The 26,813-nt window shown below is 35.6% G+C and overlaps 1 protein-coding gene across 1 annotated transcript in view; it reads right to left on the reverse strand.

Moving 5' to 3' along the window:
- Su(var)3-3 (lysine-specific histone demethylase Su(var)3-3) overlaps window positions 1-26,813 on the reverse strand; it is a 648,388-nt gene that overhangs the window by 508,881 nt on the left and 112,694 nt on the right. The window contains exons 10-11 of the mRNA XM_090409239.1: window positions 25,684-25,774; window positions 11,439-11,573 (exon numbers count right to left, since the gene is read on the reverse strand). Of these exons, the coding sequence (XP_090265365.1) occupies window positions 11,439-11,573; window positions 25,684-25,774 (226 nt within the window). The remainder of the gene's footprint in view (window positions 1-11,438; window positions 11,574-25,683; window positions 25,775-26,813) is intronic.

The raw sequence follows: 26,813 nt of genomic DNA on the forward strand, positions 1-26,813 counted from the left end.
GGGATTCTGATCTAATGTCCAATTCTTACCATTTCATGGTAACTTAGTTAGGGAATTATCTGTCTGAATATCCAACAAACAAGGATGGGCTGGCAATATTGCATTTTGTATTGGCTTAAACCAGAAGATAATGGCTCAATATGATATCTTATTCAGGATAGAGTGTCACTAGCTAAAAAAAAAAAAAAAAAAGACCACATTGTATTTATCAGAGAGGTTGCATTCAGGATGAACAAGTGAAAAGTGACCAACTGCAACAAACTGAAACTTAACATTGGCAGAATTCAAGATAGGAACCATCAACATAAGTATCAATGGACACCCTCAAGGATAATGAATGCCATCCTGAAGTAATCTCACTGGAAAAGTCTACTCAGAGGGTATGTAGAACATTTAGATTACAAACTGCTAAAAGATCTCATAAAACTTTTTTCCACAATTGCAGAATATCCAGGGTTCTGCACTTTTGCCAACACCTATACATGAATGACTTTTCCTCACTAACCATAAATCCTATCCATAGTTTTACTGATGTACAAGCAGATGAAACCACTTACCATATTAAATATTAAAAAAAAAAATGGAAAACAACAATGAATGACTGTTAGATATTTATTAGAACTGAGGTTACTTCATAATATTAAATAATGTTAGAATAAAAAGCTACACTATCTACCAATAATTGTCTGAACACCCCTGTTATTTGAAGTTATGGAATATTCCAGGTTTATTAATAACATAAAAACCAGTGTACAGATAGTAGGAAGCAGTATTTCATCGAAACAGTTGAATACAGGCAACACGATGTGAACTCAGTGGCTCTGAGAGATATGTCATCATGGACGGTCACACTGGTGGCATGTCCATATGTGCCATTTCCGCTCAATTGGAGCATCCAAAATCAATGGCTATGTGATCAACAAATGGAACCATTCTGTCATCGCTAGTGCAGGAAAATACCCATGGCAGCTGCAAAAAATGACTGACATCGACAGAAGGGTATTAAAATGGGTGGCACAGAAAAACCAGCTACAATAGGCACAGACCATCTGTGATGAGTTCCAGAGTTCCAGTAACACCATGGTGAGCACTAATAATGTACAAAAAGAACTTCATTTACTGGGCACACAAGCCAAACATCACAACAATGAACAAGGCAGATTGTCTGGTCTAGTGCAATGAGCGTGTCAACTGGACAATTGACCAGTAGAAAAACTGTACTCTGGAGCAATGAATCAAGCTTCACCTGTTTCCAGTCTGATGGCAAGGTGTAGGTGTGGAAGCAACCTGGTGAACGCTTGTTACCACAGTGTATTTCCCCCACAGTAAAGTTTGGTGGTGGTGAAGTAATGGTGCGAGATGCATTCAGTGGTCGTTATCCATGGTTCCATGAAGGCAGCTCAGTATCTTGATGTTCTGGATAATCAGGTGCTGCCTACACTGTGGAGTTTTTATGAAATGGATCCGTGTTACTATCAAGATGACAATGCCCCATGCCACAAAGCTGCAGCTGTTATGGAATGTCATGAAGGGATGGGTGTTAAACAACTGTCCTGGCCTGTGTAGAGTCCTGACCTAACCCCATCGAACACCTGCAGAACAAGTTGGAGTGCCAACTGAGGTTCAGAGCAACACATTCTCAATTTGTCACTGAACTCAGTGCTACTTTGATGAAGGAATGGAGACAAATTCCACCTGATGTCTGTGGAACATTGATGGAAAGCCTCCCTCAAAGCATGCAGGAGGTGATCAAAGTCAAGGGTGGACATAGCCAATATTAGGGTTCGCTTACTGGTATCAACTGTAAATTGCTAAAATGTCCAGATAATTACACAGGCCTGCAAAATTCGAGTCATGAAAAGTTGTCCGGAAACTATTAACTGTTTCCAATTTATTTTTGACCACTGATTTCAAACATCTTCCATTTTTCTCTATCACCACATAAGGATTTTTCACAAAATGGATCTCAATATTACAGTAAAATAGCTTTAAAACGCATTATATTAAGTAAAATAACAGTATTTAAAATTTTCCGTAAACATTTTTGGAATGAAAGTATTGGAAAAAAATTTTTTAATTAAAATAATTAAAGATTAATCTTTAATACATAGTTTATATTTCGTTGTGGTATCTTTTTCTTTTTCCTTCAAAGCTTCTTTTTGAGCTTTTTCTGTGAAATTCTTTTCTCGAGTCATCTCTGTGCAACATCCAGCAATAGTCCGTCATCATGTTGACATTCCACCTGCCCTAATACCGTCTTTCCATCTCCTTGATGTCTTGGTGGAATCGCTCTCCTTGCTCTTTGCTGACAGTTCCCAGATTCTTAGGAAAGTAGTCTAAATGAGAGTTGAGAAAGTGCACTTTTAAGCTCATGGAGCATCCCAAATCCTTGAATTTCTATAGCATGTCTTCCACAATCATTTTATAGTTGAGATCCTTGTGACTTCCTAAAAATTTGGTCACCATCTCTATCAAACCTTTCCATGCTTCTTTTACAACAGTTGCCATTTTTAATTCAAACAGTTTATCCTTCATAAGTTTCCTATGTCTGGACCGATAAAAATAGCTTCTTTCAAATTTTGTTATAGATAATCCCAGAAATTTTGCATAGATGTATTTAAAACACTCTCCTTCTTTCGACAAAGCCTTGATATATTGCGTCATCAATCCCAGCTTTATGTGAAGCAGGGGTAAAAGAATCTTTTCCGTGTAACACATTTTTACCTCCAGGTTCTAATGTGACTCTTTCCGGCCATTTCTTCTTGATCCAATGCTGCTCTCGATCTCAGCTGTCCCACTCGCACAAAAAGCACGGGTATTTGGTGTATACTCTTTGTTGTCCCAAAATCATAGATATGACTTTAAGATCACCACAAACTGTCCATCCATGATCTAAGTTTGCTGAGAATTAAGGCTAAATTTTTGCATCATTCTTTCAAATGCACAGAATGTGCTACTGGTACTGGAGCATACTTATTGTAATTATGGAGGAGGACAGCTTTGCGGCTTCTTTTTGAGGAATTGATAAACAACCTCCAAACAATGACCTCATATTTTATGCTGAATTTGCTTATAAGTCCGGGAATATCTACAGTAAACTAAATCACCTTCCTCTGAAAAGTAGGGAAGAAAATCTCTTTATCTATATCTAAACCATGAGAAAGAAATGCGAGGGACTAATAAATTAAGCCCAGCAGTTCTGCAGATTCCTTAAGAAGACCCAAATATCTGACCAAGTCATTTAAATCAGTCTGTGAAAAAAGTTCAGGTGAAAACTTTCAGAAATATGATAACCTTAGTAGTCAACAACTAAAGTTCAACTAAAGAATCGCACAAGAAAATGTATGTGCCTGTGACAACAGGAGTTACTGTTTAATGAACATATGGAAGTTTTAGACCAGTGAAGCGAGAGTTATTAGAAGGGGAGGGTGCAAGAATGGTTTGTCAGAAATAATGACAGGAAAGTAGAGTTAGCTGTAAATAGTACTAAGGTCAACAATAACTGTGATATGGGGAATCATTGTACTCAAAATTTTACAGTATTCAGAGTGGGCTGATTTGCACACTGTGTGATGGGGGGAAAGGAGTATTGCAGTTTATGTATACTAATGCTCGAAGTATTCGGAATAAGTGCGATGAATTTTTGTCATTACTTAGTTCTACTTGGCCAAAAATTATAGGAATTAGTGAGACTTGGTTAACTAAGAATGATTTAGTCATAGGGATTGAATGTAAGGGATATAGTATCTTTAGAGAGGACAGAATGGGGGGAGGAATTTTGCTAATGATAGACAAAGTGTTAAAGCCAAAAAAAGGTAGAACTGCCTCAAGGTAGCAGGCACGTAGAGGGCTGTTTGAGGCTGTTTGGTGTGAGATAGAAATCGACAGGATGAAATATGTAATTGGTTGCTGCTATAATCCAAGGGGTATAAGGGAGAATGTAAATGGTATGCATTGGCCAATTAGTAAGATGAGTGGAGGACATGCAATTATTATGGGCGATTTTAAGTATGGGGACACATATTCGGAGAAGGAATGGTCTCAAGGAACAAAGGAATTGGAGTTTATACAATTGTTAAGAGAACTACCTGAGACAGCATGTAATGGAAGGGACAAGAGATTTCAGAGTGCTAGATCTGGTCATAGCATCGGAAGACATATCAGCAAATAATTTAGATACACCTGTCTCCACTTGGGGAAAGTGATCATGTGGTCTTGATTTGGGAGATTGTATTATGTGCTGAATATTCTGTTAAGAAGGGTTATATGTGGAATTACAAGGCTGGTGATTATGACAAGCTGAGAAGTCAGCTTTCAAAAGTGCAATGGCATGAGAATTTAAAGGGGAGAGATGTTGATGGTGCATGGGAGATTATATAAAGCTGTTCTTTTCTTTTAGGGTTACACGGTGATCAGCATTCATTTTAAAAGTTTTATGGAATTTACAACTGTGTTAAAAAACTTTTTTATTATCCCGACGTTTCAATCTTCACATCAAGATCGTCATCTGGAGCGTACATAAGTACACAGAACAAGCTGAGTTACATCATTAACTGTAAACTAGAGAAACAATGATTTGATCACATGTTATTCTACTGGCATGACCTCTGGTGGGAAAAAATTTAGACAAAAGACAAATTTAGACCTATTAGATAAAAAGAACATAAACGACACATTAAATATAATAATTATGGTGAAGCTGGCCTTTCTGATCATGCCCTGAATACCTTACACAGAACTGACTGGAAAACCACCAGCTGTCTACATCACACTAGAACATGGTATGAACAGAAATTCAAGGAAGCCTGCGAGATTATCAGCAACCACCCCAATCTGAACAACAATAATGGTTTAAAAATCCCAAACACATGGAAGGTATATATTCGACCTTCCTCACCAAGAACAACTATAAACAGGACTGTAGAAAAATCCAGTATTGTAAATCAAAAATAGGACACCAATTGTTTCTGAAAGAAAACCATCTAAAAGAATGTTTATTCCTGTCATTGTAAAAATAGAATTTAGCTTGATGTAAAAATTTTTATTTTATTTTTTTATTTATATATATATATATATATATTTTTTTTTTCCCACCAGAGGTCACACCAGTAGAATAACATGTGATCAAATCATTGTTTCTCTAGTTTACAGTTAATGATGTAACTCAGCTTGTTCTGTATACTTATGTACGCTCCAGATGATGATCTTGATGTGAAGATCGAAACGTCGGGATAATAAAAAAGTTTTTTAACATGGTTGTAAATTCCATAAAATTTTTAAAATGAATATATAAAGCTGTATCTGACTGTATTCCCAGAGTCAGGTAGGAGTAAGATGGATGAATAATATTATTAAGCGAGAGTTGCAGATAAAGAGAAAGTTGTGGTATAAGGATAAAGAAAAAGGTGATGAGCATTCCCATGAGCAGTACAAGATACAGGCAAGAAGGGTAATCTGCATGGTAAGGAAGGCCAAAGCCAATTATGAGAGGAAGCTAGCTGATGAGTCCAAAAAAAAATCCTAAGCAGTTCTTTCACTATGTGGCAAGTAAAAGGAGTAATAACTTTGGAAGAATGACTTTAAAAAGTGTTGATGGTAAGGAAATTACAGAAGCTAATCAAATAGTTGAGTTGCTTAGTGATTTTGCAAAAGTGTACCATCTCGGTTGTGATATTGCAGTGCCGAATGTGTCATTGACTGATGAGAGTCTAGTGATAGAAGAATTTTAGGTGCTTAGTATATTACAGAGCCTTAATGCTAACACTGCCACTGGGTTAGATGGCATATCAGCCCATGTTTTAAGGGAATGCGCAAGAGAATTAGCACCTCCTTTGACTGTTTAATTTAAGCCTCAGTTCTGGTAAAGTCCCAATTGAGTGGAAAGGGGAAAATTATTCCACTACATAAGGGGGGGGGGGGCTCCAGGACTGAGGTAGCAAATTATAGACCAATCAGTATATTGGGAGTGGTGGTTAAGGTTCTGGAAAAATTGATAAACATTAGAATTCAGGACTGAGTGGACAGCAATATGATACTTTATAAGGGACAACATGGTTTTGTGAAGGGTAGATCTTGCCTTAGCAATTTGCTCACTTTCTATAATGAAGTAACAATGGAGCTGGATAAAGGAAATCCTTTTTCAGTGATCCTGCTGGACTTTGCAAAGGCATTTGACAAGATTCTGCATGGAACTTTGTTGCATAAATTGGAGCAAATGGGTATGGATTCGAGGCTAGTGGATAGATATCAAAGAGTAGTTTATGGTGGAGCGGAGTCCAGTAGAAGGCAGGTGACTAGTGGTGTTCCTCAGGGCTCAGTGCCTGGTCCTCTATTATTTAATTTGTACATCAATGATATTGAGAATACTTTGAAAAGAGATATCCACTTGTTTGCTGATGATGCAAAACTGGGAAGAGCGATAGTTAATTCAGATGATGTGGATATCTTGCAGGATGACTTTCATAGGCTGACGGTTTGGGCTAAACTAAATGGCTGCCAGTTTAATGTGGCCAAGTGTAAGGTGATGCACTTCGGAAGGATGAGATCACATGCTGTTTACTATATCAATGGAACTGAACTGCAAGAAGTTGATGAGGCTAGGGACTTGGGAGTTATTGTGGACAGAGAACTTAAGCTTAGAGGGCATATTGCAAAGGTTGCCAAAACTTCACATCAGATTACATGGTTATTAAAGAACACACTGACAAGCAGGGATAAGTGATTGTCCCACTTTATAAGGCATTCACATTAATAAGACATCATTTGGACTACTGTGCACAGATCTGGTCACCTGGATTTCTTGGGGATGTGGAAATGGTGGAGAGGATTCAGAAGCGGGTAACAAAAATTGTTTCAGGCCTGTGGGATGTCTCCTACGAGGATAGATTGAAGGTATGTGGGCTTCAAAAACTAGTTGATAGACGTAGGAGAGGAGATATGATAGAGGCATATAAATTATTAAAAGGGTTTTATAGGATTGATACTGATAACTTTTTAAGACCAGTGCAGGAAGGGAGAGAACGAGGGGTCATCCCTGGAGACTGCGCAAGGGTGTTAGGACTAGATTTTTTGCTTGGAGGGTTGTAAATGGGTGAAATGCGTTGCCAGAGGTGGTTGTGAATGAGTTTAAAGGGAAGTATGACAGGTATTGTGTGAATAACAGTTATTATATCAATGTTGGGTCTCCCGCGATGAGTCTTTTGACTCCATGGAGGCACCTTTTATATATAATAATAATTATCATCTCGGCAAATCAGATTCAAAGTAGCCACCTGCACTTTTATCTGCATTCCTCCCTCCCTCTCCTATCTTAAGAATGAGAAGTTTCGTGGAAATTTCTTTAATTACCATAAAAAGGCAAAAGGCACTTCAAAAAAAGCACTTATACAACTAATTAGCTGTAAATAAAGGAGAATGAAAATAAATACCAATGTGCTGAATTTAAATCCAAATACTACTAATAAAAATGATAAAATTAGAAATTGGGTAAAATTGGTGGGTGATGGAATTTTTTTACTATTTTTTTCTGAACTCAGCAACTAAAAATCTATAAGAATCAATTATTACTTACCAGACAACTTTTCCATCGCAGGCCTGTGTCATTGGTAAATTGTGTATATTAAAATATGGCTCTACAAAATATTAACTAAAACTGGTAAACATTCTTGATTTGCACTTTTCATTTGTGTGTCTGGCCAACCCCCATCCCCACACACACACAGTAATACCCTACTTAACACTATCCCTGTTTAGCACTCCTGCTCGGATTCCCAAGAGTGAGTAACATACATCATCACCACCAACATTCATCTAGTCATTTAGTACACAAAATGCCAAGTATGTGTAGTCATCTGCTGTGTACATTATTTGGCAAATGTAGAAAACAAACTTCTACAACCAGCACCATGAGTTCATTAATACAGCCAATGGAAAGAGGAGTAATAATCATATTTTAAGGCCTAATACCTCCACCAACATTCAAGAAACAAGTAGAAAAAAAAAAGTGAAGATAAATAATCCATCAATTGAGAGAAAATTCGAAAAGAAAAATAACTCTTAACACTTATATCATCAAGAAGTCAAGGTTTCCAAAAGACCCACAGTCCTCATCTAAAATACAGCATAATTAATAAAGCTCATAAGAAATTGTGCTCATAAAGCTCATAAGAAAAAATTATAGAGTTTGAGAACAGGAATCAAACCTTGGAGATTCAGTGGCAAACTCTGAAGAAAACATTGATTGATTCTGCCAGAGAGGCATGTGGTGAGGTTGTCTGCAAGGATAAAAAAATCAGAACTCCCTGGTGGACACAGGAAGTTAAAGAGGCAGTGAAGGAAAAGAAGAAAGCATATCAAAAGTTCCTGGCAAATAAGTCAGCTTGTGCTCTTAGAGAATATAGAGACAAATGCAAGAATGCTAAACACTGTGTAAAAATTAGCTAAACAAAAGTCATGGGAGGACTTTGGCAAGAATATAGAAAATAAATATCAAGAAGGTGGCAAAATATTCTGGAGGTTGTTGAAGAAGCTTAGGAATGGAGGAAAGAGTACTGTAAAAGGAGTTAGAGATGATAAAGGTGACATGAAAACTGGAGAAAAAGATATCCTTGAAGTATGGAGTAATTACTTTGAAAAACTGTTAAATGAAACAAGCAGTGATGACAGCACAGTAGTAAAAAACACTGACCAGGCATGCAGGCAGGAATACAAATCCATACTAGAAGTAGAAAAATCCATCAAAGGCTTGAAATGTGGAAAGGCAGCTGGAGTAGATGATATTTGACCAGAAATGCTGAAGTATGGTGGTATAAGAGTCTTACAGTGGCTGCACTGCATAGTTCAAAAACCCTGGACAGAGGGACGAATTCCCGATGATTGGAGTAGAGCTCTCATAGTACCCATGTATAAAAAGGGAAATAAAACTGAATGTGAGAATTACAGAGGTATTTCCCTACTGAGTGTTCCTGGCAAGATCTATGCAAGTATACTTTAGAAACGGTTGAGAAGAATTGTGGAAGAAAAGCTTGGTGAAGAACAAGCTGGATTCAGGCCAAACAGAGGCTGTTAGGATCAGATCTTCACTTTACGACAAATAGTCGAGAAAGTGTGGGAATATAACAAAGATCTATATTTAAGTTTTGTCGATTTGGAAAAGGCATATAATAAAGTACCAAGAGAGAAGCTATTCAATACGCTGCAGTTATATGGTGTCAATGGGGCATTATATCAAGCAATACTTAGTCTTTATTTGAGTTGTAAGTCAGCAGTTAGAATTGATGGAAGTACAGGAAGATGGTTTAATGTTAAATCTGTTGTGAGACAAGGATGTACATTATCCCCTCTGTTATTCATTATCTATATGGATCACATTATGAAGGAAAGTGGTATTAAACATGATATCAAAATTGGAGATGTTAATGTCAGCTCTTTGCTTTATGCGGATGATGTTATACTTCTAAATAAATCCACTACAAGTCTGCAAGATTCTCTGACTAAATTGAATAGCTGTTGTAATAGATATGGTATGAAGGTCAGCAATAAAAAGACAAAGACAATGAAAATAGGCAGAATCATTGAAAATGTCAACTGTGTTGTGAATGGAGAACCTGTGGAACAAGTAAAACATTTCAGCTACTTAGGCACGATTTTTACTGAAGATGGTAAATTAAATATAGAAATAGACAACAGAATCAGCAATGCTGGTATGGTGGGAAGTCAATTGAATAAATTCGTATGGAATAAGAGAGAAATTAATTGGAACAATAAATTAGCTGTATACAAGACAGTGTTCAAACCAGTTTTAATTTATGGATCTGAGAGCTGGGTCAGAAGTAAAACACTTGACCAAAGACTAGAGACCGCAGATATGAGAGTCCTGAGAAAGATTAGAGGGGTGAACAGATGGCATCAATGGCAATATCATATTAAAAATGAGAATATTAGGAAAGAACTACATTGTCTGCATCCAGGAATGTGTTAGCAGAGCTAATCTCAGGTGGTATGGTCACCTAAACAGAATGGGAGAGGAAAGATTAGCAAAACAAGTGTTCTCAGCCAGGGTGGCAGCAAAACAACCCAGAGGAAGACCAAGATATAGGTGGATTGATACGGTACAAAGCGCCTTAGACGATAGAAATATAAGATCTGATAATGTTAGTCTTGACAAGTAACAGACTGATTTGGAGGAAAATTGTAGATAGGAATTTAGTAATGATGTAATTTTTTCATGTAGTACTATCATATCCTGTACACTCCTTGTGGGTACATGGCAGGAATTTTTTGATGATGATGATGATGAAGAAATTGTTATTTTCACCTTTTCTTCTTTAGTATTCTGCAATTGAGCAAGTTCTTCTTTTAGTAGCAGAAACTTTCCTTCCACTCTCTTCTGTTCTGAGCCTTTTCTTTCAAGGTTGTGTGCCTGTCTCCATTGAGCATGTCATCTAGCATTGTTTTCCTTGCTCTTCCTCTGGGTCTTTTTCTGTCTATTTTTCCTTTGATGGCATCTCTGATGATTCCATTCCCTCTCAGAATATGTCCGATCCAGTTTCCCTTGCTTCTTTTTATCCTCCTTAACAGACTTCTTTCTTCTTCTACTCTTTTTAAGACCTCTTCATTAGTTGTTTTATCTGTCCATTTGATTTTTTCCATCCTTCTCCAAATCCACATCTCAAAGCTTTCCAAAATCTTAATTTCTTCTTTCTTCAATGTCCAAGTTTCTCAGCTGCATAGAGGGCAACACTCCACACATAACATTTTATTAGTCTTTTCTTTAGGTTTCTATCCATTTTACTTCTGAATAAATTCTATTTTCTATTAAAGGCATCTCTTCCCATCGCTATTCTTGCTTTTATGTCACTTTTACATTTTCCATCACTGCTAGTAACACTTCCTAGATATTTAAATGTCTTTACTTGATTCAATTTTTCCCCATTTATTCTGATATCCATATTTGCCTCTTTCCTTGCTATTTTCATCATTATAATATAAAATGTTATAATGATCCCAATTTGCACTGTTTTGGTTAGCGCTCCACATTCTAGAAATGTTTCCCAAGCACTAACCAGAGTATTACTGCGTATGTGTACACACACACCACAAGTCAATAAGCATAAATCCCATCTCAATATCGTCATCATCTCTTCCTGTTTCTCTTTTTATGAACTCATACTTCCACTACATTTGGCATAACAAGCCAAACAAGTATGTCCGTTTCTGATTAGAGTTCAATTATTAATAATTTCTGGTTTGACAATTTAATTAATAACATTAACGACCCTGTTATATATAAATGATCAAAATATAGGAATAAAACAAGATTTAAGTCTATCCATAATTATTATTATTAGACTTTTGCATACTTTTAACAACAGAAGACTAGAAAACATCAGAATAAAATATTAGCTTTATTAAAAAGTTAAATCATTGTTAATGCCAACCTTACAACTGGCTCCAAGGTCTCGCTGCTTGCTTCTTAATACAAATTCTTGAGTGACATCCCTTTGCTGCTTGGATTCACTTAGCTCCTTATATTGCTTATGCAAATCATGGATATGATCTCTCAGCTGTAGCATCTATATAAAAAATGATTAAATATCACATTTCTGAAAATAAATAAACAAATATATTTAAATGAAGGATATTATGGATCCAGCTATATTTCATTGAGAGAGGTATTAAGAGAGTTTTCACTATCTAGGTTTCTGACTTGTCTCATAAGAATCAAAAATTTGAAATAGTAGTCTAATTTAAGCACTAAATAAAAATGAAATATGGGCTCTTGGACAAAGCTTGTGGCTTTTAATTATTAAAACTAAGGCAACTCCAATGCTGAAGATTATATTCTCATAAGCTCTCTGGTAAATGTTTAAAACTCATGTTTCTTTTTAATATTCAGGAATAATACTCTTTTTAATACTCCTTTTACTCCTCAAGAAATCAATTAGAATCTGAAATAATTAAACCACCTTCTGCAAGAAATGCAAAATCAAAGAATGATGTTTGTTTATCCAAAACATCAATGCAATCTAACCAAGCATTAAAATAAGTCAACAAAAATGTATATACAAAATTACCTAACCCTCCCCTCCAAAAAACACAAAACACGAGAAGAACACACCCACTCAAAATCCAAACCATAACATAAAGAAACAACACTAGGTAAACTAACAAACTAACTATTCTACCCACCACACAAAAATATTATATGTATAGAAATCTACACCACCATCTCACAAAAATAGATGCACTCACAGTTACAGGGAATCCTTGTCACTATTCCTGGTTTATTTCTTCTTCTGTTTGCTTTGGAGGCTGACATAAAATTTTTTTGACTAATGTTTTGGTGTAGCCATTTTTTGGAAGGACAGAATTAAGATACTGTAGCTCTTGGTCTCTTTTATTTATATTTGTGGAAATTCTGTAGGCTCTATCATGTAAGGAATAGATGATGCCTATTTTTTGTGCTGGGTGGTGACGAGGAAGTTACATGCAGATAGCATCCTGTGTTAGTTGGTTTCCTGTGGACTGAGCAGTTGAGTGTGTTTTGCTCTGATATCTCAATAATGTATCCAAAAACAGTCAAGACCCATTTCTTTCTAATTCAAGTGTGAATTTGATTTGAGTCTATATGTTCTCTATATGTTCTAGGTACAAGAGGATATCTAGAATCTAGGCAAAAAAAAAATGCCTAGATTCTAGGCTTTTTTTTTTTTTTTTTGTTTCTTCAGACCAATGAGCATATATTTTTTTTATTTATTAAATTATTGGTTTTATTATGGAAATTTCCCATGGGATCTTATTCTAACTTTCGATGTGTGTTTGTGTCTTCTACAAGTGATTTCATCTTTTCCATCTATTCTGTGGAGTTCAAAACAACTGTTGAGTTGCCTTTGTCTGCTTTCAGTATTATGATGTTTTTGTCCTTTTTAATGTTTTTTATATCACATATCACAAAAGTAGATATTATTTTTAGTTTTTCTTGTAAGAGGAAGGAAGCTGTTCGAATGTAAAGAAAATCTGTCTCATTTCTTGGTATTCTTTGGGGGGCCTTTTCCACATCTGCTGTGATATCTAATTTAGGAATCCTACATGAGGAGATCACAAAACTGAAACCATGGGGAAAGGATGTTAATTTCAGGATCAGATAACTTTTTTTGAGGACTTGTTGATAACTGTTTTATTGGGTGGTAATCTATCATTATGGTTGTTTCTTCGCTGATAAGGTTTAAAAGCTTCTCCATTCTTTCTTTACTTACAACACTAATGCATTCTGATTTTAGATCAAATCTGGTCTTCCATAATCCATCACGATACACTTGTATTTATCAGAAGTATACAGAAACTCATGAACTAGCAGCTAGAGTAATAGCAAATGCATGCTTTCTATTGTTAAAACATTTTCAAATATTCTTCACTAAAAATGTTAACTGCTATTACTTTGCTCATAGTTTTTTAATTTATTCGTGCTATTTCCTCAATGAGGTAAAACAAAGTTTTTCCATGAAACTAATCAAATTAAAACAATTTCTTTTTGACTTTTTAGTTTAATGTGGTTTATTATCAGAAAATAGAGATTCTAATTAATATCACTTTCCTTATTCATACTTATAAAAATTATTAATAATAGTGGTAATAATAGTGGAGTCATATCACTCTTATCTCTCACTTGATCTATAACTTGCAGAGCAATTGTACAGAATGAATGTACATGGCATCCAACTATCTTTATATCCTTGCATTCAAACTGTATATTTGTAACAAATATATTTGTGTTCTGAACTTGTCATCCATGACATACTATTATGCCTTTAAGGATATCTGTTGCTTTTCCATGATTTTTTAACTATTTGTATTGAACTGAAAATAGTTTTAGTATTCCATTTATGACAAACAAGTCCACCTGAAAAAGACAGCTGGAAACCTATTATACAGAGTGATTATAATTAAAGTTCACATTTCAAAAGGCTGTAATTGCGATAAGTACTTGGCAGAATAATGCAATATTTAACATGATGATGTGTGCAGCAATGGAGTTTTATTTTGTGCAAAAAACAATGTTAGTTTTAAAAGCTGCCACTAGGGTGATACATGCCGCTGCAGTACATGTAAATTATGTATGATACTCCTGGTATGCAGTGAAATGCTGCGACCGTACCATTCATGCAAATGACAAATATCCCCAATGATATATGCTTTGAAAGCTTCTATAAAAGCAGGTAGCTGTGGAATGAGTCAGTTCATTGCCTGTGAGTAGACAATGTGTTAAAGCACAATGTCACCATTACCAAAGGATCGCACACTTCTCATGAAGTTGTTTTATCAATATAACAGCTGTGCCTTGACAGCATTGCAAAAGTTTAGAACATTAAAAGATTAAAAACAGGTCCTATGGCTGCAAATGGTTAATGCAAAATGATCCAGAAATTTGAAGAGACAGGTTTCTTAAATGTCAAACCTGGCAGAGGACAGAGACTCATGGAACGGCAGACAGTGGAAGAAGTAGCCACAGTGTTAAAGGAAAAAAGAATGACAAATGTCATAGGAAGCAGGAGAGCACAGCATATTGCATGGTCTTTAGATAAATAAACCCATAAGCATGGTTCATAAAGTCATAAGGCAAATTCTGTTTACTACTCACTCATGACCAATGGGAGGATGTGATAGTTTCCATCTCCACCTTATCTTAAGCCAGACACTCAGAGTAAAACTTCATGTGCTTGTTTTCTGTTTCTAGTGTTCTTGTTCCATGAAATGACTTCAAAATGGTCAAAACAGCTCACATACTATACAATGGCCAGTGTACAAAATTGTTATCCTCACAAGATTGCCAATGTTCAGCAATTGCTTAATCCTGACCAGGGTGCACAAGAAACATTTGCCCTGGAGTTTCTTGCTCAGTTTCTTGGAGCTCTGGAGTTTCTTGGTTGGACAACAACTGGCCATGGAACATTTTCTGGACTGATGAAGCTCACTTCCATCTGGATGATGCTGTAATATGCATAAATGCAGAATTTGGGCAACCACAAACCCACATTGTGTGACAGATTCTACTTCGTTTCCAGAAGGCCACTGTTTGGTGTGGTTTTACAGCATACTTTTACAGCATATCTGACCTTTCTTTTTCGGGGAGCTCGGTCCTGCTGTCTCGTTAATGGCCAGCAATACGTATCTCTCTTAGCCAATCAGGTGATTCCAACACTTCAACAACATCAGGGACTGGATTCCACAGTTTTTATGCAGGATGGTATAAAAACTGTGGAATCCCCCTCCTCACATCATCACCCCTGTCAAGTGGTTGCTTCAGACAGATTTTACTGAGGATAGAATCATCAGCTGCAATTTTTGTACAACTTGGTCAGCACACTTGCTGGATCTGAATCCCTGAGACTTTTGGCTGTGGGGACATCTCAAAGACGTTGTCTATTGTGGACACAGCCAACTTAGTGGACCTCAAGACCAGCATTACATGCCATATCCACAACATTTCAAGTGAAACTATGTTCTGTGGTTGAGCATGCAATTTTGCAATTTCAGCAAGTTACAGACAACAGAGGACAGCATATCGAACATGTTGTTGCATAACCACATAGCGCGTCTTGTGTACCCTACATTTTGTGATGTTTTGAATTACCCATAATGATATTGCAGTGCCATGTATTGCCCTAGTGGCACTTTTAGAACTCATGTTGGTTTTTGGGCAAAATAAAATTTCCATTGCTGCACACATCATCACGTTAAATATTAAATTGTTCTGCTGAGTAGTTATAGTTACCCAGTTACAGCCTTTCAAAATGTGAACTTTAATTATAATCATCCTGTATATTAATAACAGCAGGTTTTCATGTTACTTCACCTTCACAGAAAGCCTAATAAGTAACATGAAAATGAGATGTATATGACACAGTACTTATCTCTATCTCTTCTGACTCCATCCATTAAAGAAAGATATCATATCAGGCAACAGTAATTGTACACCTCAGGTAACAGATGATTCAGGCAGAATCCAGTTTATTTCCACCAGGTCTATCTTCAGTAATTCTTAGTACTTCTCATGCTTGCATAAATCTTGTTTAAAGCACTTATAGAGAAATTTATTTCTTTACAATTTTCACACTTATGTTTCATTTCTTTTTTTAAATCTTCATACTTGACAACAACTGTTAAAGCTAAAAGATTGGAAGTTTGCCATTTTATTCTGGTTTTAAATTAAAAAAAAAAAAAAAAAAAAAATCAGGCTTAATGAGATTCAAGGTAGTTTTAATTATAACTACTGCACTACAATTTTTTAAAATGAATCTATTGCACATTTAGTACTGTGGACTGGGAGTTAGATAATTTGTCACCCCCTCCTTCCTTGCTTCAATGATCGAACATGGAACTTTTTCATGTCACTTCAAGCCTCCAATAATTAGGGTAGTCTCAATTCGAGTAATAAAAACTGTCTACCATCTAAAGACTTCATTAAGCATACATTGGGATTTGAACACACGGCCTGTTAACCTGAGAGCAGGAATGCTATTTCTCAACCAAGTAGTAGCCCACCATTCTTAATTAGACATACATTATCATGAAAATTTATGTATAGAATGGAATTCTGCTAAATATGTCATTAAACAATAAAATTAATTATTTTATTTATTTTTTTTTTTTTGAGATAACTCCTCAAAATGACAATTTGAGAATATATAAAGCATATCTCTTAAGTGCTGTGTGACTAATGCCATGTCACACAGCACTTGCAATAAATGCAAAGAAAAATCTCAGAAAAATAAAAGAATGAAATACTTCAGTATTTCATTCCTTTTACATTAGTATTTACCTCTTCATCACAATAATTAGAAGAACACTCATTTGAAATCATGGTAGAATGTAACTTCTGTTCTTGTGTCGACTTTGTAAGTAAAACTTTTGTCAACGCCTTAATTTCAATGATCAGTGCATTTCTCGTGTAGTATTTTTTTTTTTTTCTTGGTCATACTGTGAAATTCTCTGTTTATCTAGCTGTGCATTCATGTCTGCATCAAAATGCATAAAAAACAGCTAACTCTCCTTGTCTTGTCAACAGAAAGAAAGATGGTGCTGACATGGCTGGTTAGATTATTTCTAGTTAGCACTCTCCTTTTAAACTACAAAAGTTTATTATAATGAGAGTTTACATAAGTAGACAAATTATTGTGTTAATAAATTCTCACTATAATCAACTAAACATATTTAAAATTTTCCTGGCAGGAAACAAAAAAATATATTATATTACCATTGATGATGCAATAATTTTAAATAAAATTTTTTAATTGAAATTTAACAATATGACAAACAAATGAATTAAACATCTCATTGACATTTTAAAACTGATCAACAAAAAACACTAATGCAAGTTAAAAACAGTGAGAATTCATACTGGTTGGAATAATAGATGAGACAACTAAGACCACAAGGCTATTGTGTGATTTTTAATCCCAGGCTTTTTTCTCCTAGAAACTTGGGTTTTTCATCCTGTAAACTCAAGAAAATCAACCACAGAACCTACACTAATTCAGACAATAAATACAGTGTTAGGATTAGGGACTATGAAATCAGGGCTACCCCTAGGAATTTTGCCACCCCGTGCAGGAGCATATTTTGCCGCCCCTTCTCCCTTATTTTTTGTATAGTCGCCCCGTGCAGTAGCATATTTTGCCGCCCCTTCTCCCTTATTTTTCGTATAGTTTATGCCAACTTTTCTGCCCCGTGCAAATGCACGTTTTGCACCGTCGGTAGAGCTGGCCCTATATGAGATGGGGCCAGCTCTACCTCTCTTCACCAGATGTATAATTACTAATAGTCTTGGGGTAGCTATCAATGATTGGCTATAGGTGGAGACTGAACTGCTACCTCAGTCTCCAAAAGTTAGGACTAAAATGGCCTTGTCTATTTCCTATAGGAGAATAAAAGATGTTAGCAGATTTATTTTATTTATTTATAGTATATTAAAATTATGTCTGTGTCTAGTTCTAATTAACATCCAGTTTTAATTTTGTTTAGCTTTTATACATACCTTTTCTGTATTTTTGCTACATTGTTTGAGAACCTGATTATGTTTCCAAGATCTTTCTCTTGTTTCACAAAACCTGCAAATTATTGCTCCCATGATCTTTTTTACATTGTATAGCTTGTATACAAAGTGCTACTCAAAAGTCTGAGGAATTTGAATAGTGCACGCGAACCAGTTGTAGTATGCCCTTCCACTACTACTATAAGGGGGTGGGGAGCAGTACCCTTTGTACTCAGAATGCCAACAGCCAGCAAGCTGATAGCTTACATTATTCTTGGGGTGGTAATATCGTGTTTTAGTGGTTTGGCGATTCTCTTTTCCAAATGAAATGGTGGATTTTAAGGAAAAAAGAATCTGCAACAAATTTTGCTTCCACCAAAAAAACTGCTGTAGAAACCAAATACTTAAGCATTTGGTGGCCACTGCTGCCCAAAAAAGCATGTCAAGTTTGCAGTTAAGCCAATGTTGATGTTTCTTTTTTCTCTATTTTTTTTTATTTATTTATTTATTTATTTTTTTTACATCCAAGGCATTTTTCACAAGGAACAAGGAATTCTCCTTCCATGGTCAAACCATCAATGGCAAGTTTCACTGTGAGAGTTTAGCAGCAGCTAAGAGAGAGCATTCAGTGCAAATGTCTAGACAAGTGGAAGAACAATGATTACATTCTTTACCATGACAATGCACTTATCTGCATATCATTCATTGTTCGACAGTGTTTTAACATGACTGAGGAAATCCAGGAGAATCGCAGAAAGTGCTCAATACAGTCACAGTTAGAACAAATGCGGACTTGAGGACTTCCAGGGATGTACGGGATCACTATACACATGCCCAAGGGGGACTACTTCAAAAGAGACAGTGGAAACTAGGAGTTAGGATAATATTTTTTATGGTTAAATTCCCAGAACTTTTGGGTAGCATCTTTTATTGAGGCTGTTGACATCACAGTAATTGCATCAGCATCATATAACAAGGCAACCAATGTGATGACAACAGCCTCTATATATAAGAAGCCTAGCTGTGAAGATACTTCATGCACAAACTTTGTTTGCTTACACTTGGATAAGGGATTAAACAAGAATATAATTTCTTGCCAAGAATAATTTAATTTGTAACCAAGTGAAAAAACTTTTACAATTCTCTCTAATCCAGAGTATTTTAATAAGGAAGTTGATACATCTTTTTTGCTACTTGCATGTGGGAAATATATAACTTCTGAATTAATTCAACCTTGGTAGTGTGGTGGCCAGGATAAGAACAACCCCAATGTAGCTTATGCATGTCGTACGAGGCGACTAAAATGGGTACCCTGGGTGGGTAATGGATGGCAATACTGTAGCCAATGAAGCTCTAACTGAGGCTCGGCTATTGCTGTTACCCTCCTGCCATGATCAGAGCTTTATATATAGCTCAATAACACTTATCCTTACACTGTCCTCTACAGATAACGGGGAAGATAAAAAGCATTCTTGCTTTTCCTCTTTAAGCAAGTCCTTATAAGGACTATAAGGATAACCTTGATAGCTTTCAGGGTCTGGTTACTTGGATAAGGGATTAAATTGATGAGATCTCAATAAATGTTGAATCTCTTTTGGGTCAGGCTCCCGCTGATGAATTTAATAGTGTTTTATCTTTGGGTTTGCTTGCTTCCTGGGGAGGCAAGCAAACCCAAAGATAAAATCTTTGGGTTTGCTTGCAAAAATCCCCACTAAAGGCTCTACTAAGTAGAGCCTTTAGTGGTGGATTTTTGCCTGTCAGTGAGTGGAGCCACTGCTGAGTTTAGTAGTGATCCTTTAGGATCACTCATGGAGATTTAGAGTGATCTTGTAGCTCACTCAGAGTTTTTGGAGAGGTATCCCTGCATTTCAACATGCTTTAGTAAAAGTTAAAACCAGTCTGGGTAGTAACCCTTCCCATTATGTATAGCAATATACGTCTGCAAGGGAGTGTGCTTTGCATTATAAGATACTGAGGCAATTAATGTCAGGTCAGCAGTCTCTAAATACAAGTAGTCTAGTTGGGAAAATACTTCACACGCAAACTTAGGTAAAGGATTAAACAAGAATATAATTTTGTGGTTAGTATAATTTCTCATACCTATCAGTCAGCCACTCTCCAATACCATGTCACAAGTTTATTTTGCAAACCCATCCCACTGAGTTTGTAAAATAATCTTCAATGTAGAATCCTGTCAAATATCTTGGGAAAATCCAGAGTATCATGGTATATATATATCCATTCCCCTTATCAAGTTTTCCTGTCACTCAATTATAGAACATAGTATAATTGCTGAAGAAGGACCTACTTTTAACAAAATCCTTTATAGAGTATCCTGGTATTGTCTTATCTGTAGGTTTGAATCCAGCTGTGGACGAGGTTGTTTGTGACTGTCTTTATATGGGAGATAAATTTCTTTGCCCAGTGTGCCCACTTACTAAAAGCCTGAAGTGGCTTGAAAAAAGTTCCACATATGGTCTCTATGGCAGGATCCCCATTTTATATAAAATATAAATAAACAATACAAAAAAGTATATAAAATTAATAGAAATAAAAAAAAAAAATCCTTAGCTCACCCACAGTAATTAACATACTACATCTGCAATGTTTCATGGGTGGGAGTCACATAAAGAGAAAGATATGGCAACAAAATTATGATAGGAAATGTTCAAGAGGTATGCAATCAGGAATATGTATATACTGTATATATCAATCAATGAAATAAACAAGGCTACCAGAAACCTGAAATGTGGAAAGGCAGTTGAAGTAGATCATATTCTACAAGAAATGCTCAAATATGAAATTATAAAAGCTACAGCAGGAGCAGCTATACTTTAAAATTTGGGCCTGGTCAGAAGATCAAATTTCAGATGACTGGGGTAGATTTTTCATAGTCCTGATGTATAAAAAGGAAAATAAAACCGGATATGCACATTACATATGAATTTCCCTATTGAGTGTCCCAGATAAAGATTTACACCACCATACTTCACAAGAACTAAGCTAATTGTGGTCTAAACCCATTATGATAGGAAATGTTCAAGAGGAATGCAATATGCAATCAGGAATATGTATATACTGTATATATCAATCAATGAAATAGACAAGGCTACCAGAAACCTGAAATGTGGAAAGGCAGTTGGAGTAGATCACATTCTACAAGAAATGCTCAAATATAAAATTATAAAAGCTACAGCAAGAGCAGCTATACTTTAAAATTTGGGCCTGTTCAGAAGGTCAAATTTGAGATGACGGGTAGATTTTTCATAGTCCTGATGTATAAAAAGGAAAATAAAACCAGATATGCACATTACATATGAATTTCCCTATTGAGTGTCCCAGATAAGATTTAAACTACCATACTTCGCAAGAACTAAGCTAATTGTGGTCTAAACCCCAGATTAGACTTTCACTTTAAAATAGTTGAGAAATCATGTGAATATAACAAGGATCTGTAAGTTTTGTCAATCTAGAAAAGGCATATGAAGTACCAAGAGAAAAGCGCTATCCAAACTCTACTATTATACAAGATAAATATAACATTATACAGCATCTATATTTAAGTTATAAGTCAGAAGTCAGAATTGATGGAAGTACAAGAAAATGTTTTAACATAAAATCAGGTATGAGAGGAGGAGGGTGCACACTATATCCATTCGTATTCATCATCTATATGGATCATACTATGAAAGAAAATGAAATTAAACCTGATACAAAATTCAACAAATCTAATACTGTGTTCTCAATGGAGAACCTACAGAACAAGTAAATATATTTCAGCTATTTAAGCACAATTTTTAGTGAAGGTGGTCAATTAAATATAGAAATAGACAACAGAATAAGCAAAGCTATGGTGCAGAGCAAACTGAATAAATTTATACTGAAAAAGTAAGAAATTAGCCAAAATACTAAGAAACTAATAGCATAAAAGACACAGGGTTCAAACCAGTTTTAACTTATGGATCTGAGAGTTGGTTTAGAAGTAAAGCAGTTAATCAAAGACCAGAGACTACACATATAAATGTTCTGACAAAAATCAGAACAGTGAACAGTTGGCATCAATGTTAGAATCATATTAAAAATGAAGATATTAGGAAGGAACCTGACATTATTAGTATTCAGGAATGCATAAGCAGTGCTAATGGAAGGTGTTATGGTCACTTAATTGAAGTGCCCTAAACAGAAATATAAGATCTGACAATGCTGGTGTGTTGACAAATGGCTGACTAATTTGGAGAAAAACTGATGATGAGAGATTAGTAATAACATAAAATTAATCAAGCAGAACTGTCATGGTATTCCTGTAACTCACCCCTAAGTGTGTGTGTGTGTCTCAGGAATTTCGTGATGAAATAACTGAAGATGACAATCCTGCCCATGAAAGGTGATAAATCCATACAGCAACAAATTCCATTTGTGCAACTAAAAATTATGCAATTCAGGAATCTAATAATCCTAAAGACCAAATAAAGTATTTATTCTAGCTACTCCTGGCTTTTATTTTTACACAAGCATTGATACATATTTTATCAGTAGCAGTGCCTATGTTTCTTGTGTCGGAAAGGCTCTCTATAGGTAAATATGACCTCTCCTGTTGCTTCTACCTTAGTATCTCCACATTTGGGGTCTGCCTCCCACTTTACTGAGGTCTGAATAAAGGCCTCGACTTTTATTCAGACCTCAATAAAGGTCGAAACCAGTCTGGGTAGTGGCCCTTTCCTTAATGCATAGCAGTATACAGGTCCGCAAGGAGATGTGCTTTGCATTATGGGGGATACTGAAACAAGGAGTGATGAGAGCTTGGTCCACCTTTGCTTGGAGTTGCCTGGTGACCCCAGTCCTGAAGATATTTTCAAGCGCAAACTTTGTTTGCCTACACCTGGATAAAGGATTACACTAAATTTATTAAAGGCTCACTACTTTCCAACCTACTAAGCTGTGGGTTTGAATCTCACAGTGGCAATGACGTATTGTGAATGTCTTTACATTGTAATGATTTTCATCACCTGGTGTGATTACTAAAGATGCTTTCCAACAAGAATGAGCAACATGTAAAAGCTACTACTGATAAAATATCTGTCACTGCTTATGTGAACGTAATTTCAAGATCAGGCAGAATCCATATAAATAAAGTTGAAATGATGTCTGTTCAGGCATCATATAGAAACAGCTGAATTGATCTTGATGAAATTTTGGAGATATGTTTATCTTGGATTTCATCTGAGGTTTCTGTTATTGCAAGTAAACCGAGCTCTTAGCTTTGTGAGTGCACCATATTAAATTCCATGAACAATCAGTGCAAATGATCTATAACACTATGCTAAGTAGATTTGAAGCACAGAAAATGATCTACACCCTCTGTCTAAAAAGAAATCGAACTTTTCAAAAATAGAACAAACTAGTGGAACCACCTGTTGTATCTTTTTGTTGTCGAAAGCAACAACCTTCAATAGTGTTGTGTCAACTGTTTATGACATTTGTTTCATTAAGTGTCAAGAACGACAGTGTGTTTAGACGAACGGTCAGAAAATGAGTTTCAAACAGAGAGCTGCGATTGACTTTTGTGTTAAACTTGGTAAAAGTTCTACCGAAACGCATCAAATGCTTCGAAAAGCATATGGTGATGAATACTTATCCCATACTCAAGTTTACAAGTGGTTTAAGCGATTTCAAAGTGGTCGTGAGATGTTTGAGGACGACGAAAAGCCAGGCTGTCCAAAAACTGGACTTAGCAAAGTTAACATCCAAAAAGTGCATGATTTTCTCAAAAAAAACCCGAAATTGTCCGTGAGATTGAGATTGAAGATGAATTGGGGATTCCAAAATCAACTGTGCACAACATTTTGACCGAGAGTTTGGGCCTTTGCAAATTGAATTCCCCACAAGTTGACCGATGACCAAAAAATGTATCGAATTGAACACCACAAGGACCTCATTAAAACCGCTCTTAAGGACTCAAACTTCCTTGAAATGATCGTTACTGGTGACGAAACACGGTGTTTTCGATATGAGCGTGAAACAAAGCACCAGAGTACTGAGTAGAGACCATCAGAAGAGGGACATCTGAAAAAAAGTCGCTTGGAGAAGTCAAAAGTAAAGACAATGCTGATTTGCTTATACGATTCCAAGGGCATTATCCACAAAGAATTTGTTCTGCTGGCTAAACGGTCAATGGTGAGTTTTATTGCAAAGTTTTGAAGAGATTGATAGTGAGAATTCATCGCATATAGCATGAATATTGTGATGCAGGCAACTGGTCACCTTTGCACGATAATGCACCATCTCATTGTTCGAACATTGTGAGATAGTTTTTGAGCAAAAACCAAGTTTGTGTGTTGGATCACTCGCCGTATTCACCTGATTTAGCACTCTGTGACTTCTTTCTCTTCCCCTGTCTTCATTTGCTGATGAAAGGAAAATGATACGAGCGGCAGTAACCACGATCCTCAACAGTATCCCGAAAACCGATATAAAAAACTCATTTAACGAATTAACTGACCGTGCCAAACGCTGTATCGAAGCTGAGAGAGAGTATATTGATCGAAATAAATGATTTGAATAATTATAATTGCCCTGTGTTTTATTTTCTATCAAAAGTTTGGTTTCTTTTTGGACATAGGGTGTACAATGTTAAAAATCAGGTTGAAATAGCAAACTATGCAGCAGAAATTTTGAATTCTGTCTGCACATAAAAATCACCCTGAAATCAGTGCTTCAGTCATGCTGATGAGAAACTTTAGAGCATTGACTTTGTTACGAGTGAAAGCCCTCCATATGAACATCATAGTAGTGATAGTGACTGGCTGCAGAAAGTTGCTGTTTTGACCCCCCCCCCCACAATTCTGTCCAACTATGATGTCTATGAACAAACTACAAGGCTGAATGCTCTGAACTGCAGACATTGCTTTGAGATCATGCTTTGAGATTTCACATGAGTATCTCTCTATATGTAACCTGTTCCAGAGTGCACAGCAGTAAAGATTTTCGCATATGCACCCTGGGGGAGAAAACACTTACTTTAGTTTATAAAGAGGCTTTCATATAAGTGAAACCATATAATACTTGACACATAAAGTGAATGAGTATCTTTTATGAACTGGTTCATATTACTGTAAACTCATACTGCTTATTTCAGCTAATCTTCTATAAAGAATGACGTGATTTCATTTACATTAGATAAATATACAGAGTTATTTAAAAATCCAAGTTAATAATTTATTTACACCACACTAAAATCTAAACAAAGGAAATAAGTAATCCTAATTGAACTGATTTGTTCTATTTCATACTTAAATTTATAAAGCTTTTTTCACTTGTTTAAAAGTTAAATTAAACTTGCCAAGAAATTATATTCTTGTTTAATCCTTTTTTTATCCAAGTGTAAGAAAACAAAGCTTGCAATGCATCTTCACGACTAAACTACTCGTACATAAAGGCTAATGACTTCACATCATTTTCCTTAGCATCCCATAACGTGAAGTCTGCATCCTTGCAAAAGATGTACTTTGCATTATAGGATACCAAGGCAAATCATTAATTTAAATCAAATTTAAAAAGTTGAAAATATAAATTTCATAAATAAATTATAAATTTACAAAAGTAATTTAAATTTAAAAATTTAATTAAGTTCATTGGGAAAGAAAAATTCCTACTTTATTCTGATTAGCTTTCAGTTTCTCCTGCAGCTCCAAAATTGCTTTCCAATGTTGAATTTGTTTCTCTTTGACATGTTTTTCTTGTAACCTGCAAATAATAAATAGTTTAACAAAATGCATAAATATTCTTCTGTCTAGATAGAATATGCCATTTCAGTTGGAATGCTTTTAGCTATGTTGTTAACTAAGGTGACCAATCGTCCTCTTTTAGGGAGGACAGTCCTTCTTTTGTAGGTTCTGTCCTTTCTCGAAAAGTGTCCTCCTTTTCGATATTTTAAAACTAATCTGTTAATCTCTGTATTCAGAGATGCCGCGCCGAACTGTTACGCGTCATGTGAGGGTACAGTTTGGAAAGACGCGATTATGAAACACATGCGCAGGGCATAGGAGAATTTCACGTGTCTCGCACCATTGCACACTTCACTTTGTTTACTTTATCTCTATATTATACTTCATGTTTATTTCTAATGGAAATACGAAATTATTTCTTTCTCAGTGAATATTATACTCAGGTAAGTACAATTCATGTTTTATTAATTCATTAATTCAATTTTATACAACCCTGTTTTCAACACAAGTGTAAAATAATTTAAATATAGATTTAGTAAAGTTTTATCGCTTTTGTTATTAAAGTTTTAGTTTTAATTATTAATTTTATTTATTCATAATGTGCTTGCATCGTTCGTGTGGCTCTATATTTTATTTTTAATTTTTAATTTCATTTAAGGGATGGAAAAATCAAGAAAGAGGAAATGCCATTTCAACGATCAATTGAAAAAGGAATTTCCACTCCTCATATCAAAGAGAGACAACATTGTTTTCTGCAATATTTGCAGAGGAGAATTTTGTATTGCAGTGGGAGGCAGAGCAGCTATAACGAAACACTTAAACACCAACAAACATAAGCAATCATATGTGCATCAGCTTCCAGTAGTAAAGTAACCTATTTTTTTAAAACTTGTAATTATTCTGAAGATGAAAAACAGTTAGCTGTAATGGAGGGAACATTTGCATTTCATACCATAATTCACAATCAAAGTTTTCGTAGTATGGATTGTACAACTAAATTATTGAAAAACTTTCACAATGCTAAATTTTCATGTGCCAGGACAAAATGTCAGGCTATT

The sequence above is a fragment of the Typopeltis vanoorti genome, chromosome 19 (assembly GCF_054136105.1).
Source record: "Typopeltis vanoorti isolate ZY-2024b chromosome 19, IOZ_Tvanoo_1.0, whole genome shotgun sequence".
Lineage (NCBI taxonomy): Eukaryota > Metazoa > Arthropoda > Arachnida > Uropygi > Thelyphonidae > Typopeltis > Typopeltis vanoorti.